The 15,700-nt window shown below is 45.9% G+C and overlaps 1 protein-coding gene across 2 annotated transcripts in view; it reads left to right on the top strand.

Moving 5' to 3' along the window:
- The window catches only part of EEF2K (eukaryotic elongation factor 2 kinase), a 110,254-nt gene that overhangs the window by 85,632 nt on the left and 8,922 nt on the right, over positions 1 to 15,700 (top strand). Inside the window, exons 12-16 of one of the 2 annotated variants that reach the window (XR_005213566.1) lie at positions 2,815 to 2,892; positions 3,779 to 3,841; positions 5,570 to 5,704; positions 5,814 to 6,075; positions 10,817 to 10,940. Coding sequence is in view for 1 of the 2 variants with exons in the window: in XM_037814438.1 (XP_037670366.1) it covers positions 2,815 to 2,892; positions 3,779 to 3,841; positions 5,570 to 5,704; positions 5,887 to 6,075; positions 10,817 to 10,941 (590 nt within the window). In the remaining variant the exon portion in view is untranslated. Of the gene's footprint in view, positions 1 to 2,814; positions 2,893 to 3,778; positions 3,842 to 5,569; positions 5,705 to 5,813; positions 6,076 to 10,816; positions 10,942 to 15,700 lie in introns of those variants that run through there. The other variant, XM_037814438.1, reaches the window with a different exon arrangement.

The raw sequence follows: 15,700 nt of genomic DNA, 5'->3' as shown, positions 1-15,700 counted from the left end.
TTTATATTTACCCATCATTACCCTTAATAGACATCTGTCTTTGTGTGGCTTTGATCTACTGTCTATTGTTTTTTCCTTCCAACCTGCAGAAATCCCTTCAGCATCTCTTGTAGGGTGGTTTAGTGGTGACAAACTCCTCCAGCTTTTGTTTATCTGGGAATGTCTTAATCTCTCTCTCAGTTTTGAAAGACAGTTTTACCACTTATGGAATTCTTGGTTGGCAGTTTTTTGCTTCCACCATTTTAAACATGTTATCTCACTGCCTTCTAGCCTCCATGGTTTCCAACAAGAGGTCGTCACTGAATCTTATTGAGGCTCCCCTGTATGTGACACTTTGATTCTCTTTTGCGGCTTTCATAATTCTCTTTTTATCTTTGACATCAACAGTTTAATTATATGTTGTGATATGGGACTGTTTGGGTTTATCCTATTTGGAGTTCATTGAGCTTTTTGGACGTGTATATTCATGTCTTTGTTAAATTTGGGATATTTCCAGCCATTATTTCATTGAAGGTTCTCTCTGCCCTTTTCTCTCTTTCTTCTCCTTCTGGGAATCCCACAGTTCATATATCAGTACACTTGATGGTGACTCACAGATTCTTCAGGCTCTGTTCACTTTTCTTCATTCTTTCTTCTCTCTGCTCCTCAGACTGGATGATTTCAATTGTGTTATTTTCAAATCACTGATTCCTTCTTCTCCCGGCTCCAATCTGCTGTTGAAGCCCTCTAGGGAATTTTAAATTTCTGTTTCTCTAGTCTTCAGCTCTGTTTTGTTTTGTCATAATTGCCAACTTTCTGTTAATACTCTCTCCATGTTCATCTGTCATTTTCCTGATTTCCTTTAGTTCTTTGTCCATGTATTCCTTTAACTCTTGGAACATATTCAGGATCATTTATTTAAAGTCTTTTTCCTGGTATGTTCCAGGTGTGGCCCTCTTTATTGATGATTTCCAATGCTTTAATCTTCTCCTTTGCCTGGACCATCACTTCCTGTATCTTTGTATGTTTTGCAATTTTTTGTTGAAACCTGGACATTTTAATATTTTAATATGTTAACACTGCGATTTAGACTCTGAAGCATCTATTCCTTAAGTTTGTATCCAGCTAAGTGTTATGACAGAGCTTCTCTTGAATGCCAGAGCTAAAAAGAAAAAAAAAAGGAAAACACTTGTCCCAGTCTTTGCAGTCAACCTGTGCCAATATTCTTCAGAGCTTATCCATACTATGTGTTTAAAGAATAGCTCCAGTCCAAAGCATAGGGGCCTCCCTGATCCTTTCTGCGGAAGTGTCTTGTCTTGGGCATTCATGTTTGGCTCTAAGAATTCCCCCATTTACACAGATACAAAAGTCCCCTCTTCCCTGGGAAACAGTTTCCTCATGGTCCCAAGCACTACACTGCATGTCCCATGGCCAGCACTCCCTTGCCCCAAGCAGCCATGACTTGACTGCGTTCTGTAGGAGAGCTCGGTGAGCCACCTCTTATACGAAGGGCAAGATCTGGGACAGCAACTCCCTCGGGCCACCACCAGACAGATTGGACCAGACATGCATGCTCCCAGTGTGTGTCCAGGGATTACCGGGACCAGGGACCCGGGATGTCCAGGGTCACCACCACCACCAGATACTCACACCAGGTTGTGCTGAGCTGGTGAGGGACTGGGGAATGGACCACCCAGGATGCTGTGAGATCCTACTGCTCTTGAATTGCCTTTTTCTTGAATCGGTGCTCTCTCTGTTACTGCAACGCTTTAACTTTTTTCTGGAACATTGAGAAAGATATTTCTGCCAGTTCTTACTGCTTTTTTCAAGCCTTGGAGCTTCTCACTCTGCCATCTTGATTAAGGCAAGGCCTATATTCCCAAACTCCTTTTAAAAATATGTTCATTAAAAAAATTACTATTTAGAGGAAACATAATAAATGGGAAGTATGAATTCATGAGAGTGGTTTTATCTGGAGGAGGAGAAGAATGGGATGAGCAAGGGCACCCAAGAGGCCTACATTTGAACTGTAATGTTTTTATTACTTTTAAAAATTAAAGATCTAACATAAGTAAGGCATAATGTTAAGTAGTTGGCAAAGTTGGGTAGTAAGTATACAGTAATTCATTTTAGTATTCTGTGTTCTTATTTGTATGTTTGAAATATTTCTTAGTAGAATAAAGAAGAAAAAAATAAAAGTATCAGATAAATAACGATGCAGGTGTTGTGCAGATATGGCCAGAACTCAGTGGTCATAGACAGAGGACCAGCGTTTTAGAGATTCTGAATTGTTCCAGATTCAGAACAGAACTCTGATCTAGTAGAATAAAAAACATGCCCAGGTGACCTGTGCAGTTTGGATAGAGGACTTAGTTATAAATATTGTTCATAGTACTCCCTTTTGGTCCATAGGTCATATCCCAGAAACCAGCCTTTGTTTTTCCACCTGTGAAATGCGTGAGCCATTCTTAAAAATAGCTCTTACTACGATCTGCGTTCTCACAGTGTAACACCTAATTTCATCCTCATGACCTTTTGATGTGGGTGCCATAATTAATCCTGATTTCATAGCTAGTAAGACTGAAGCTTAGAGAGGTTAAGCAACTGCCCAAGGTCACAGCTTAGTCAGTAGCCAAGCCAGGATTGAGCCCAGGCAAGCCGGCTCTGGAAGCAGTCTCTTAGCTACTACTTTATATTTCCTCCATTGTCACCTAACCAGTAAGGGGCAGGAGAAAGAGAGTGTTACGCTCGGAAATGGTTGGGATGTCCAGAGTCACTACCACCACCAGATATTCAGAGGACCACTGGGACCCTAAGGCCATCTTCTCTCCACAGGACTCTGAGAACAGTGGGGACAGTGGATACCCCAGTGAGAAGCGGGGTGATCTGGATGACCCAGAGCCCCGAGAACATGTAAGGAACCCCCAGGAAATAAGACCAGAGAGCCTTGGCATGTCACTGTTCAAGAGGCCAAATGGCGAAATTTTAGTGGGTCTTGGGAGAGCATAACAAGTAAATGAATAAACAAGGTCATTTCAGAGAAAGACAAATGCAGAGAATATGATAAATGAAGATAAAATGGACCAGTAGGGGAACAAGTATGGGGGATTGGATATAAGGTTGAAAATGGTAGACACATTTTATGGTGAAGCTGGAACCATGGGTTGCTAAATAGAGAGGATTGTGCTAGTGTCTCAGCTCGAAGGTACAAGATTCTGGCAGACCCTGGGGAGGGCTCCAGAGCTCAGTTTCCTTGGGCATCCTTCTGGCAGCATCCTGGTAAGGGTGGCAGGATAAGCCAGTTATAGATTTTGTCATGTGCCAAAATCAAGTCTGTGCATGAAGGCCAGTCTTGCTGAGAGACCTCTGGTCTCAATTTTGTGATTGTGAATGAAAACACACAATAGGAACTCCAACCAGAGGAAGGCCTTGGCCCATTTTCCTGGTGGCTTCTGGAGCCCTTCCAGAAGGGTCTGCTGGGATCCTGTGCCTTTGAGCCAGTTCCATCCACTCACACATGGAGAGGGCCAGCAAGGCTGCCGCTGCGTCTGCACCATCATCTCTGCAGTTACCCAGCGTGCTCTGCTTAGCAGTCAGGGGGTTCCAGCTTCACCCAGGGAAGGCCGCCTGGTTCCCAGGGAGGCGGGTCACCTGGGAGGGCCAGGCTGGTTCCCTGGGAGGTGAGTCACCTGGGAGGGCTGGGCTGGTTCCTTGGGAGGTGAGTCACCTGGGAGGGCCGGGCTGGTTCTTGGGAGGAAGTTCTGCTGTTTGCATCACTCTAATCTCTGCCTCCAATTAGGGCCACTCCAACGGCAGTCGGAGGTATGAGTCTGACGAAGACAGCCTGGGCAGCTCCGGACGGGTAATGAGCCCCGGGGAAGGCTTATGCTGGCTGCTTGCTTGCCTTGGCCAGCCTCTGTTTCTCTCTCCCTGCCATTGCACTCACCCTGCAAGCCCAGTCCCCGCTCACATCTCCTGATGGGGCAAATCCCCTGGTCAGACCCTTTTGGAGCCTCTGCCCTGGGCAGGATCCTGGGAGATTTGGGAGGAGGATTAGAGAAGATCACAACAGTCCCCGTCTTTGTAGGGAAATAGTAGCGGCAGCCCTGGCTCCCAGGTTACAGTGCTTGCCATGTAGGTCTCTACCTCTTGCAGCCACCCAGGGCAATAGGAGCTCTTGTCATTCACCTGTATTCTATTTGGGGAGAAAACTGAGGTGTGGAGAACTTTCCCCAGTTACTTGGCTAGTAAGTGGTGGAGACAGGCTTCAAGCCTGCTAGTCTGATTCGGTCAGTGCCTAGCTTCTTCCCAGCCAGGGCCAAGTTTGCCCCAGGGGACATCTGGTGATGCCTGGAGACATGTTTGATTGCCATGACTGGCGATGGGGAAGCTACCGGCATGTAGTGTGTGGAGGCCAGGGATGCTGCTAAATGTCCTACAGTGCACAGGATGTTCATCCCCCAACCCCCAACAACAGAGAACGACCAGGCCCCAAACGTCAGCAGCGCTGGGGTTGAGCTGTCTGCACCCCACCATTGCTGAGAAGATGGACCTGACCCAGAAGTACCACGTGGGAAATAATTCTGGGAGAAGCTAGAGTCAAGCCCTGCTGGGGAGATCAGGGAAGGCTCCTGGGAGGAGGTGGCACTGGGGTCCAGTGTTAGAGGGCAGGTAAGATTTGAGCAGATATGGCCAGCGTGGGGTGGAAGGACCTTCCAGCTGGGAGAGAGCTGGCCTAGCAAAGGCTTGAAGGTGAAAAGGTCCAAAGTGTATTTGAGAGTCAGCCAGAAAAGTCCGTGGGGCGCAGAGTTTGTCGGGCTGGTCTTTCCCACACTTGCTCAGTAACTACCACCTGAGATGCGTGTTACAGATACACGTTCCCAGGCCCTCCCCTGGAGGGCACCTCAGGTGCCAGGTGATACAGATAAGGACGTGGGAAGCTTTAGCTTAAGGGGAAGGATCCAGGAGTCCAACTCCGTCAGAACCTTTGGTAAATCTGACTCCCCATGCTTGCTCTCCGAGATTTCTTTCCCTCAGTGATGATTTACCTTCCTCAGGCAGACACAGCCAGTTGCCCGGCCCTGTCCTGAGAGCACCTTTGGATGGGGATGTCTTTAGCTGGGCGAGATGCTGTGTTTTCTAAATCCACATCCCAAAGCACAGCTGATGTTGTCCACAGCTTTGTGATGATTCCCAGAGAAAAGCAAAGTGGATTTGCTGAAAGGTCTGAAGTCACACTCCTCTGGTGCCTTGTGTGGGGAGCTGGCTGGGGGTGCTGGGGGGGTGGCAAACCCAGATTGCCAAACTAGAGGAAATGCTTCTTTGAGCTGTGGCCGTCGTTTGCTAGCTATTTTGTCCTGTTGCTGTGATATTCTCTTCGTGCCCATGAGCTGGTGGAATTCAAGTGATTGGGAATGGAGTGGTGTTTGTCCACGTTAATTTGGAGTAAGAGTTTGCTCTCCCCCGCCCCTGACAGCCAGGCTTTTATGTAGCAGGGTCTGCTGATAGCTGGTGGCGCTGACATGCATCCCTTGTCCAGCCCCTCACTTCTCTAGCCTTAAACCCCACCTTGCCCGTCCTCTCCCTTCAGGTCTGTGTGGAGAAGTGGAATCTCTTCAACCCCTCCCGCCTCCACTTGCCTAGGCCTTCAGCTGCAGCCATGGAAATGCAAAGACTTAATAACCTGGACCTTGAAAAGAAAATCGGGAAGTCTATTTTGGGGAAGGTATTGGTGATGCCTATTTTGGCCCCTCTTTGCACTAACCCGGATCCCCCCCCACCCACCCCCACCCACAAGGCTCCCGCTCTCCTCTGCTAATTGCTTCCTCCTGCAGGCTGGCTGGGCGGCCCACGGGTCTGGCTTCGGCCTCCCAGGCGGCCGGGCCAACGCCGTAGTCTGTGTGGCAGGTCCACCTGGCCATGGTGCGGTACCACGAGGGCGGGCGCTTCTGCGAGAAGGGCGAGGAGTGGGACTGCGAGTCGGCCGTCTTCCACCTGGAGCACGCAGCTGACCTGGGCGAGCTGGAGGCCATCGTGGGCCTGGGGCTCATGTACTCGCAGCTGCCCCACCACATCCTGGCTGACGTCTCTCTGAAGGTGAGGGGGTGGCAGGGACACGGCCAAGGGGCCTCAGTGAACCCCTAACTCCCCTGTCCCCATCCTGGAGGTTTATGCATTCTGTGAAATTTTCCTGGGCATCGGCTTGGGGCCAGACGTTGTCCCAAAGTTGCTTGAAGCTGATAGCAGTGGTCTCTGCCTTTGAGGTGGGGTGGGGCGGGGTGAGTGGAAGGTGGCAGCCACATGGCCAGGCAATTACAACATGGAGCGATGGGAGAAGCAGAGAATACGGGTGGAAACCAATGAGGAAGGACCTGACTGGGGCTTCGAGGGGTCAGCACAGGCTTCCCAATCATGGTCAGTTCTAGCTACATCCTAGAACAGAGCCTGGCACACAGTGGATGCCCAAGAGACATTTGCTGAATGAATGAATAAAGTGATATCTAAATACATCAAAATGTTGAATGGGGGTTGGCCAGGCAGAGTGCAGGAGGGAAGCGATTCAGATAAGGGGGAGAAGCTTGCAAAGAGCCGAGAGCCAGAGACAAGAAGTGGCTCAAAGGACAGGAAGCCAAGCAGTTTGGCTAGACCATAAGGCATCAGGGGATGGAGCAGCAGGAGGTGGAGGTGTTGGGAAATCTGTTGCGCGTCTGTGCCTTCTCCCCTTCCCTGGGCTGTGGGCACAATGAGGAAAGGACTGAGGCAGTTAGCAGGACCTGGCAGTTCCAGGGAGTGACATCTTTTCCCATGAGAAGTTGAGAAGCCCTTTGTGGGCGTGTGGTCCCAGCGTTTCTGTCCCCATCCTCCCCATCACGTGGCAGTGGGTGGATGGGGTGGCTGGGCAAGGCTGGGTTAACATGGGTGGAGGGGGCCTCAGACTGGAAGAGGGTGCTGTGACGCTCCAAGTAATACATTCATGTGATATTTCAAATTTTTCTTTAAATATAAAAATATTTATAGTGAAAAAAATCTCCCTTCCACCCTGTCCTCCATTCTCCCATTCTTCCCCCAACAGGTAACCATTCTTATTCATTTCTCATCACCCTCTTTTTTTCCTCCAAACTTAGTGTTTCTGCCCATGTTCTTCTGGACCTTTTTTTCACTTGAAAGTGCCCTGTGGACGTTTTTCAACTCTGTGGTAGAGAGAAAGCATCCTCTTCTTTTGACAGCTGCATTATGTTTCATTGTATGGGTACAAAATACTTTATGTAGCCAGTCCCCAGTTGACGGATGCTTGGGTGGGTTCATCATTCTTTTGATATCACAAAAATTGCTGCAGTGACTAGCCTTGTCCACATTAGGTTGAACCTCATGAAGTTGCCTTTTTTTGTAAGTCAAGAACAGTGGATTAGTGGCAGTTTCATATAGTTCAGTCAAATAATCATTTGGCATGTGGGCAAAGATAACCCACAGCTGTTTTTATTCCCCAGATGGTGAGGAGCAGGCTTGGCTCGGGGAGAGGATGGGGAGAGGCTTGGGACTTGACTCTCTCTCTCTGATCTTTATGCTCCTTGAGGACAGGACTGAGACCTCATTCAGCCAGTGGTGTGTTGGTTATGCCTACCAGTTGGTTCTTGGGGTGGGGAGGGAATGGATGCATATCTATGTATGCAGGTTTATTGTACATTTTACTGATATAAAGAATGTGGAGCATGCCATTTACAAATAATAACAAAAATGCTCTTTATTCTAAATTCCATAGTTAATTATATCTCATAGAACATTTGTGTTGAGTTTTGCAGAACTCTTGTATCCGTAGCCAACCCATGATTGCAGCTGACGAAGGATTATAGTTCTGACATAAATATCGGCTAACGTTTTCATGACTGTAATAGGTAAGGTGAAAGTGAAATAGCAAAGACCTCCTTATGTCAGAACTGGAACTTCCTTTGTTTGCACTGATGTGGGCGACTTCTTTGCTCACTGAGATAATAGTTTCAAATACTGGAAGAATATTTCCTCAATTGTCTGTGCTAGTTACAATATAAGGCTACAGATACAACAAATTATATACGCTTACAATGAAATGAATTATATTAAAAACAAAAGTAATAAACTCTCAAAATTCATCACTTCCTAATTATTTTACTAAGCTTTACTATTATCTATGCTTTTGAGGTTATTTACCTCCATTGTGGGGTTTCTCGCCTCAGCATGATTGACTTTTTGGATAAGAAATTTCTTTGCTGTTGGGGGCTGTCCTGTGCATGTTAAGATGTTTAGCATTGATTTAATTTTAATCAATCTGCATTATTAATATTTTCTCCATCACTTCTTATGTCTAGACAATCCAAACCACCACCACCCCCCTCCAAAAAAAAAGTAACACACACAATAAATCAAACCCTGATTTGTAGCATTTAAATACTCATCCCATGGCCAATTTCAAACTTCCAACATGACATCTCTGAACACAGAGTTGAGAAGAAATGTGCTGTAACACACTTCCAGATACTATTTCCACCATACAGATACAATAGAACAGTGGTTCTCCAGCAGGGGTGATTTTTGCCCCCTCCCCAGGGGACATTGGTTGGGAAACATTTTTGATTGTCACAACTAGTGAAGCACTACTAGCTACTAATGGGTAGAGGCTAGAGATGCTGCTAAACATCTTAACATGCACAGGACAGCCCATTTCCCACATTGTTTTAGCCTTTTGCCCTTTTAGTAATATTCATTCATACAGCACATGCTTTCCCAGCATCTCCTACACTCCAGGTGCCATTCCAGGCACAGGGGACACAACAATGAATAAGAAGGACAACGTCCCTGTTCTCATACAGTTTGTCATGAACTTTTCGGGTGGGAAAGGATGTAGTACAGATAATAATTAACAAATAAAAAATATTTCTGATAGAATTAAAAATATCATTTACTGAACAATTCTTGCATGCCAAGCATTATTCTAAAGGGTCTTATTTATGCACGTATTTAAATGCTGGGGAGAAAATATGACACAGCATAATCCAGAGTGACTACAGAAGCCTTGTGTGTTAGGATACAGGTTCCCGCTGCAAGGGAGGCTGGGAAATGTAGTCTTTAGCTGGTTGGCCACCTGCCCAGTGAAAGCATGGCGGTTCTGTTACTTAAGAAGAATAAGGAGAGTGGATATGGGGGACAGCTGTTAGCCCCTGACACGCTTCTTAAAGCCTGAGGGTTGAGAAGGAGCCAGTCATGAGGAAAATTAGAGCACATGGGCCAGAGAGGACCGCAAGTGCAAAGTCTCCGTGGTGAGGACAGGCAGCTGGAGAAGGCCCAGCACAGTCGGGCACAGTAAGCGAAGGGGGAGCATGGAAGGAGGAGAGTCAGAGAGAAGGGGACATGCTGGGGGTGGAGGGCCTCGTAGGCCCATGTGAGAGCTTTAGGTTTCTCTCCAAGGGAAATAAGAATCTCTGGAGCAGCTTTGCTACAGCAGCATGATCTGATTTAGGCTTTAAGAGCATCTGTCTCTGGCTGCTGTGAAATGCCTCATGGGGGAGCAAGAATGGAAGCAGGAGCCCTCAGACCCTGCCAGTGGGAATGTAAATGGGGCAGACGCTGTGAGAAACAGTCTTGCAGTTCCCCAAACAGTGAAACAGTACTAGGTGACCAAGCATTTCCACTCCTAGGTATGTACCCGAGGGAAACGGAAACCCAAGTGCACGTAAAAACTTGTATGTGAGTGCTCTTAACATCAGTATTCATGATAATTGACATCTTAGTTTGCCAGGGCTGCTATAACAAATACTACAAACTGGTGGACTTAAACAACAGGAATTGATTGTCTCGCAGTCCATAGGAAGGTTCTGGCAGGACATGCCTTCCACAGAGTCTGTAGAATCCTGGTGTGATTTGCTGCCAGTCAGTCTTTGCCTCTGTCACATGGCTATCTGTCTCTTTCTGTGGCTTCTGTTTCTTCATCCAAATTTTCTTGGCTTATAAGGACTCCAGTCATCTAGGATTAAGACCCACCAGAGTCTATTTGGCATCGCCTTAATAGGATCTTCAGGGAAGATCTCATTTACCAATGAGTTTACACCCACAGGATTGGGAGTTAGAATTGAATTGTGTCTTTATGGGGGACACAAAATGTGGTATATCCATACAGTGGACTGTTATTTGGAAATAAAAAGAAACGAAGTCCTAATTCATGCTACAACATGGATGAACCTTGAAGACATTATGCTAAGTGGAAGAAGCCAGATACAAAAGGCTACATATTGCATGATCCCACTTACATGAAATATCCAGAATAGGCAAAACTGTAGAGAAATGGAAAGTAGATTAGTGGTTGCCTAGGGCTGGGGGAATGGGGAGATTGGGGGATGGCAGCTAGGGGGTACGGGATTTCTTTTGGAGGTGATGAAAATATTCTAAAATTGATTGTAGTTGTAGGTGCACAGTTCTGTGAATATACTAAGAACCATTGAGTTGTAAGCTTTAAATGGATGAATTATGTTACATATGACTCATATTTCAATAAAGCTGTTAAGAAAAAAAAAGGAGAATGGAAGCAGAGAGCACCATGAGAAGCAAGAGATGATGTGAGTGGCTCTGGTAGCATCCAAGTAGATAGAGGGGAGTGAGCAGGGGTGAACCAAGATTCCACGTTTCCCTGCTTGATGGAAGTCCTCAAAGTGCCTGTTTTTTCTCTCACCATGTGCAAGTCCATAGCATCCCAGCCCAATACCCTCAAAATAATTCAGGGAAGGGGGAAAGATTGATTGGTGAGATCCTGGCAGCCCTTTCTAGTTTAAGTCTCATTTGCTTCTACCCCCTCTTTGGTTTGTGTTGACAGGATACGGAAGAGAACAAAACAAAAGGATTTGATTACTTACTGAAAGCAGCTGAAGCTGGCGACAGACAGTCCATGATCCTAGTGGCACGAGCTTTTGACACCGGCCAGAACCTCAGCCCGGACAGGTACTGAGCGCCATCACTCAGGGCATGTCAGGATCAGTACAGACCCAGGTTCCGGAATTGCCTCCCCTTACTAGTCCGGTTACCATTAGGCAAGTCATTTTACCTCCCTGGCCTCAGTTTCTCCATTTTGTAAAATGGGAATAATTCTTGAACCCGCACACACCCCAAGGGTCATTGTGTGGGGATTAAACACTAATTCTCACAGCACCAGCCATAAGCCTGGAGATCAGTGGCGGTGTCTTAGCCATTACATGTCAAAAGTTACATGTCATCAGGTTCAGAGTGGTTGTCTCTAGATGTTAGGATGATGGGTGATTTTAATTTACTTTCCAACTTTAATTTTTATTTTTTTATTTTTCACTTTTAAGATAAGAGGGGAGGGAAGGGGACAAGGTCCAGGGGTGAGTTCAGGCTGTTGTGATTTTCCAGAGTGGCACTGAGATTCCTGAATGCTAGGATTCTGCAGGTATTGACACTTGTTCATTTATCCTTTAGGCTGTGGTGCTAGGACTGGTTCCTGCAGTGGAACATGGGGAGGGTGGCTGAGCTTCGTCTCAGCTCCCCTAGCTGGGCTAGGGGTTGGGGGAGTCCCAGAAGTCCAGAAGCAGAGGTCGGTTGGGAGAAGTGAACTCGTAGTAGGATTCATTGCTTACCCTCTGTGGCCTACCCTGGAGCCCTGCTTGCCCCTGCTGTCCTCAGTAACCTCCTGCGGCATTCAACATTCACTCTCTAAACCCCTTGGCAGTTTCCTCCTCTTTGGTGTCAAGGTCTCTACCTCTCCCTGGGTTTACAAGAAGGGAAGTCACATCATGGCTCTGTTATATCAAGCTCTTAGGGTCTAAAACTCCTGGGCACATGGCAACCTGCTGTCGAAACACGGAGCAGATGCCTACCTTGCAAGGATACTACGCTCTTATGTTTGGACAGCACTTTCATATCGGTGATTCTGTTTCATCAAGAACAGAAATCAGATCGTATACATCTTTGTAGTCCCAGTGCCTAGCACAGGGCCTGGCTCCATAGTTGTTTGAATGAACGGAATGAACCGAAAGGTGGAAACAACCTAAGTGTCCATCAGCAGATGAATGGACAAACAAAATGTGGTCTGTCCATACAACAGAATATTACACAGCCATAAAAAGAGATGAAGTTCTGAGACATGCCGTAACACGGATGAACCTTGAAAACATTATGCTAAGTGCAATGAGCCAGAAAGGACAAATATTGTATGATTCCACTTATATGAAATATCTGGAAAAGGCGGATATCTAGAGACAGAAAGTATGGAGTAGGGGGAATGGGAAGTTACTGCTTAATGGGTACAGTAAGTGTTTCTGTTTGAAGAGATAAAAAAGTTTTGATAATGGCTGATGGTGATGGTATTTAATTAATATCACTGAATTGTACACATGAAAGTGGTTAAAATGGGAAATATTATGTTATATATATGTTACAAAAATTTTTTTTAATTAAAAAAAATAGCTACTCAGGTAGTAGGAGAGCCAAAACAGGTGTTCTCACGCCTCTTCCAATGTACCATCTACTGCCCTACATCTTGTTGAACTTAGAATTATACTGGCATGGAGGGGAAGTAAACAGAAAATCCATGACATAATTGTATCATTGGGTACAGCGGTGGAGCACAGTTGGGTATAGGGGAGCTGGAACTGGGCATTGAATATCTGTATCTAAGGGCCTTAAAAATTTTAGCTACTTATGTTTTCACTTTATGTCCTTTGTCTACTTTTTATTTGACATGATAGTTTTTTTTTCCCATTGATTTCTAAGAATTCTTTGTATAGGAAAGCTCTTGACCCTAAGGTATACGTTTCCCCCTTTCTAACTTTTTTTTTCCCCCAGAGATGGCCACTGTAGATGGGAGGTGGTAGCACATGTGCCACATAATGACCATTGTTTATTGGGCTGGGGGACACCATCAGTTTTTAATTTTTATGTAATAACATCTATCAAAATGTTCTTTCGTGGTTATCCTGATATAGTCATTTTCTTACTCTTCCTCATTCAAAGCTACTCCCACCCATTCCATTCAGGAAGTGTTAATTAAAGGCCACTGTGGGTAAAGCAAGGCCCCATGGAGACCCAAATTCATATTTAAGAGGTTTTGGCCCTCTCAGCAGTTACTATGTATGGAGGAAGTAAAAGTCACTGGAAATTCCAAGACAGGGTGGGCTCTAATCACTAGGTGTAATCTTAGATGGGGGTGGGCAGGGAGGGATTGGGTCTGTTTCCCTCTTTCCCATTTAATGTTTTTAATTCCGCTTCACCCTTCAAGACTAGGGAGGGTCAGAGCTTAAGAAAGTGAGAACTTCTTGTCCAGTAACTTCCAATCCAGTTTCCAGACCCCCATTTGTTGGCCGTGTCACCGATAATTGTCAAAACATTTCCTTTCTTTAATACAATAAAATCAAGAACCTAAGATGGTGGCTGGGTGAGACAGGGCAAAAAAACACCTCCGTGAAAAATGCTAGATAAAAACCAGAAACTGACCCAGAACACCAGTTTCAGCGATGCACCAGCCAGACATGGTCTGCTAAATCCACGGGACCGTGCACTTGGCGAAACCGGGAGTCTGCATTCTGAAACGAGTTTGAGTAAGCCAGCTGAAAGTCCTGCGGCTGCGCTGCAGTGTGGGGAAACCAGGAGTTGGTGTTTGGAGATGGACTAGTTCTTTAAAAAAAAAAAAAACCCAGAAGTGGCTGCAGTTACGACGGTGAGAACCGCACGGTGAAGCACGGCAGGAGTGGGCTGTGCCAACCTCTTGGTGTCTGGCATGGAGGATAGCCTGCTGCTGCTTGCCTCAGGGCCAGGGGGGCAGAGGGGAGAACCACAAGGAGAAAGAAACCGCGTCGCTTGCAGCCAGCTCCCCGGCGTGCTGGAGAAACTCCTGCCCTGGGTGGGACCCACAGCCCAGAGCCGTGCCAGGAAACCCAGTGTGACGGGGAGTGTACCCCACAGCACCGTGCACACGCCACAATATTGGCTGTGGACAGTGACCTTGGGTGCACCCACAGCTAGTTGTCCGGGAGCTGGGAAGGCGGAGCTGTGCGAAGGGGGGGTTGAGACGCCCCATTCAGCCATTTTTACATCAGGCTGGGAGCGCCCTTGCATGTCCCGGCGTCCTGGGGCTTCCCTTGAGGGACGGCACGCACTTGTGACGTAGCACAGCCTTCCCTCAGCAGAGGTCCTGGAAGATCACAGCTGAGAAGGGGGCCCTGTTCAGAAAACCCGGGGACCCTACATCAATGACGGGGACTTGTGGGTCAGCGGCAGAGAATATCTGTGGCAAGACTGAAATGAAGGCTTAGACTCTTGCAACTGCCTTAAATCTCCAGGAACACCTGGGAGGTTTGAATATTAAAGCTGCTCTGCCTCCCTAACCACCCAGACACACGCCCCACATTCAGGGAGGACAGCATGAACAACACACCCAAAATGAGTACACGAATTGAACCCAACAAGAATCATTCCCCACACATCACAAAGACAAAGTTGAGGAGAACTGACCTGAGGGGAATAGGTGACTCACAGACACCATCTGCTGGTTAGATAGAGAAAGTGAATGCCATCAAGTTGTAGATCTGAAAAATTAGATTGGTATTTTTTACAACTTGAAAAACCCTATCAAGCAAAGCAAATGCCAAGAGGCCAAAAACAACAGAAAATCTTAAAGCTTATGATAAAACCAGACGATATGGAGAACCCAATCCCAAACACCCAAATCAGACGATCAGAAGAGACACAGTACTTGGTGCAATTAATCAAAGAACTACAGTTAAAGAATGAGAGCATGGCACAGGATATAAAGGACATGAAGAAGAACATGGCACAGGATATAAAGGACATAAAGAAGACCCTAGAAGAGCATAAAGAAGAAATTGCAAGAGTAAATAAAAAAATAGAAGATCTTATGGAAATAAAAGAAACTGTTGGCCAAATTAAAAAAACTCTGTATACTCATAATACAAGATTAGAGGAAGTTGAACAACGACTCAGTGTCCTAGAGGACCACAGAACAGAAAATGGAAGAACAAAAGAAAGAATGGGGAAAAAAATTGAAAAAATTGAAATGGATCTCAGGGATATGATAGATAAAATAAAACGTCCAAATTTAGGACTCATTGGTGTCCCAGAAGGGGAAGAGAAGGGTAAAGGTCTAGAAAGTATTCAAAGAAATTGGTGGGGAAAACTTCCCAAACCTTCTACACAATATAAATACACAAAGCATAAATGCCCAGTGAACTCCAAATAGAATAAATCCAAATAAACCCACTCCAAGACATATTCTGATCAGACTGTCAAATACTGAAGAGAAGGAGCAAGTTCTGAAAGCAGCAAGAGAAAAGCAATTCACCACATACAAAGGAAACAACATAAGACTAAGTTGTGACTACTCAGCGGCCACCATAGAGGCGAGAAGGCAGTGGCATGACATATTTAAAATTCTGAGAGAGAAAAATTTCCACCAAAGAATACTTCATCCAGCAAAACTCTCCTTCAAATTTGAGGGAGAGCTTAAATTTTTCACAGACAAACAAATGCTGAGAGATTTTGCCAATAAAAGACCTGCCCTACTTCAGATACTAAAGGGAACCCTACCGACAGAAAAACAAAGAAAGGAGAGAGAGATATAGAGAATTTTAGCAGACATATATAGAACTTTACATCCCAAATCACCAGGACACACATTTTCCTCTAGTGATCATGGATCTTTCTCCGAATAGACCATATGCTGGGACAT

The sequence above is a fragment of the Choloepus didactylus genome, chromosome 21, assembly GCF_015220235.1.
Source record: "Choloepus didactylus isolate mChoDid1 chromosome 21, mChoDid1.pri, whole genome shotgun sequence".
Taxonomy (NCBI): domain Eukaryota; kingdom Metazoa; phylum Chordata; class Mammalia; order Pilosa; family Megalonychidae; genus Choloepus; species Choloepus didactylus.
This window is presented reverse-complemented; position numbering and strand designations above follow the sequence as displayed.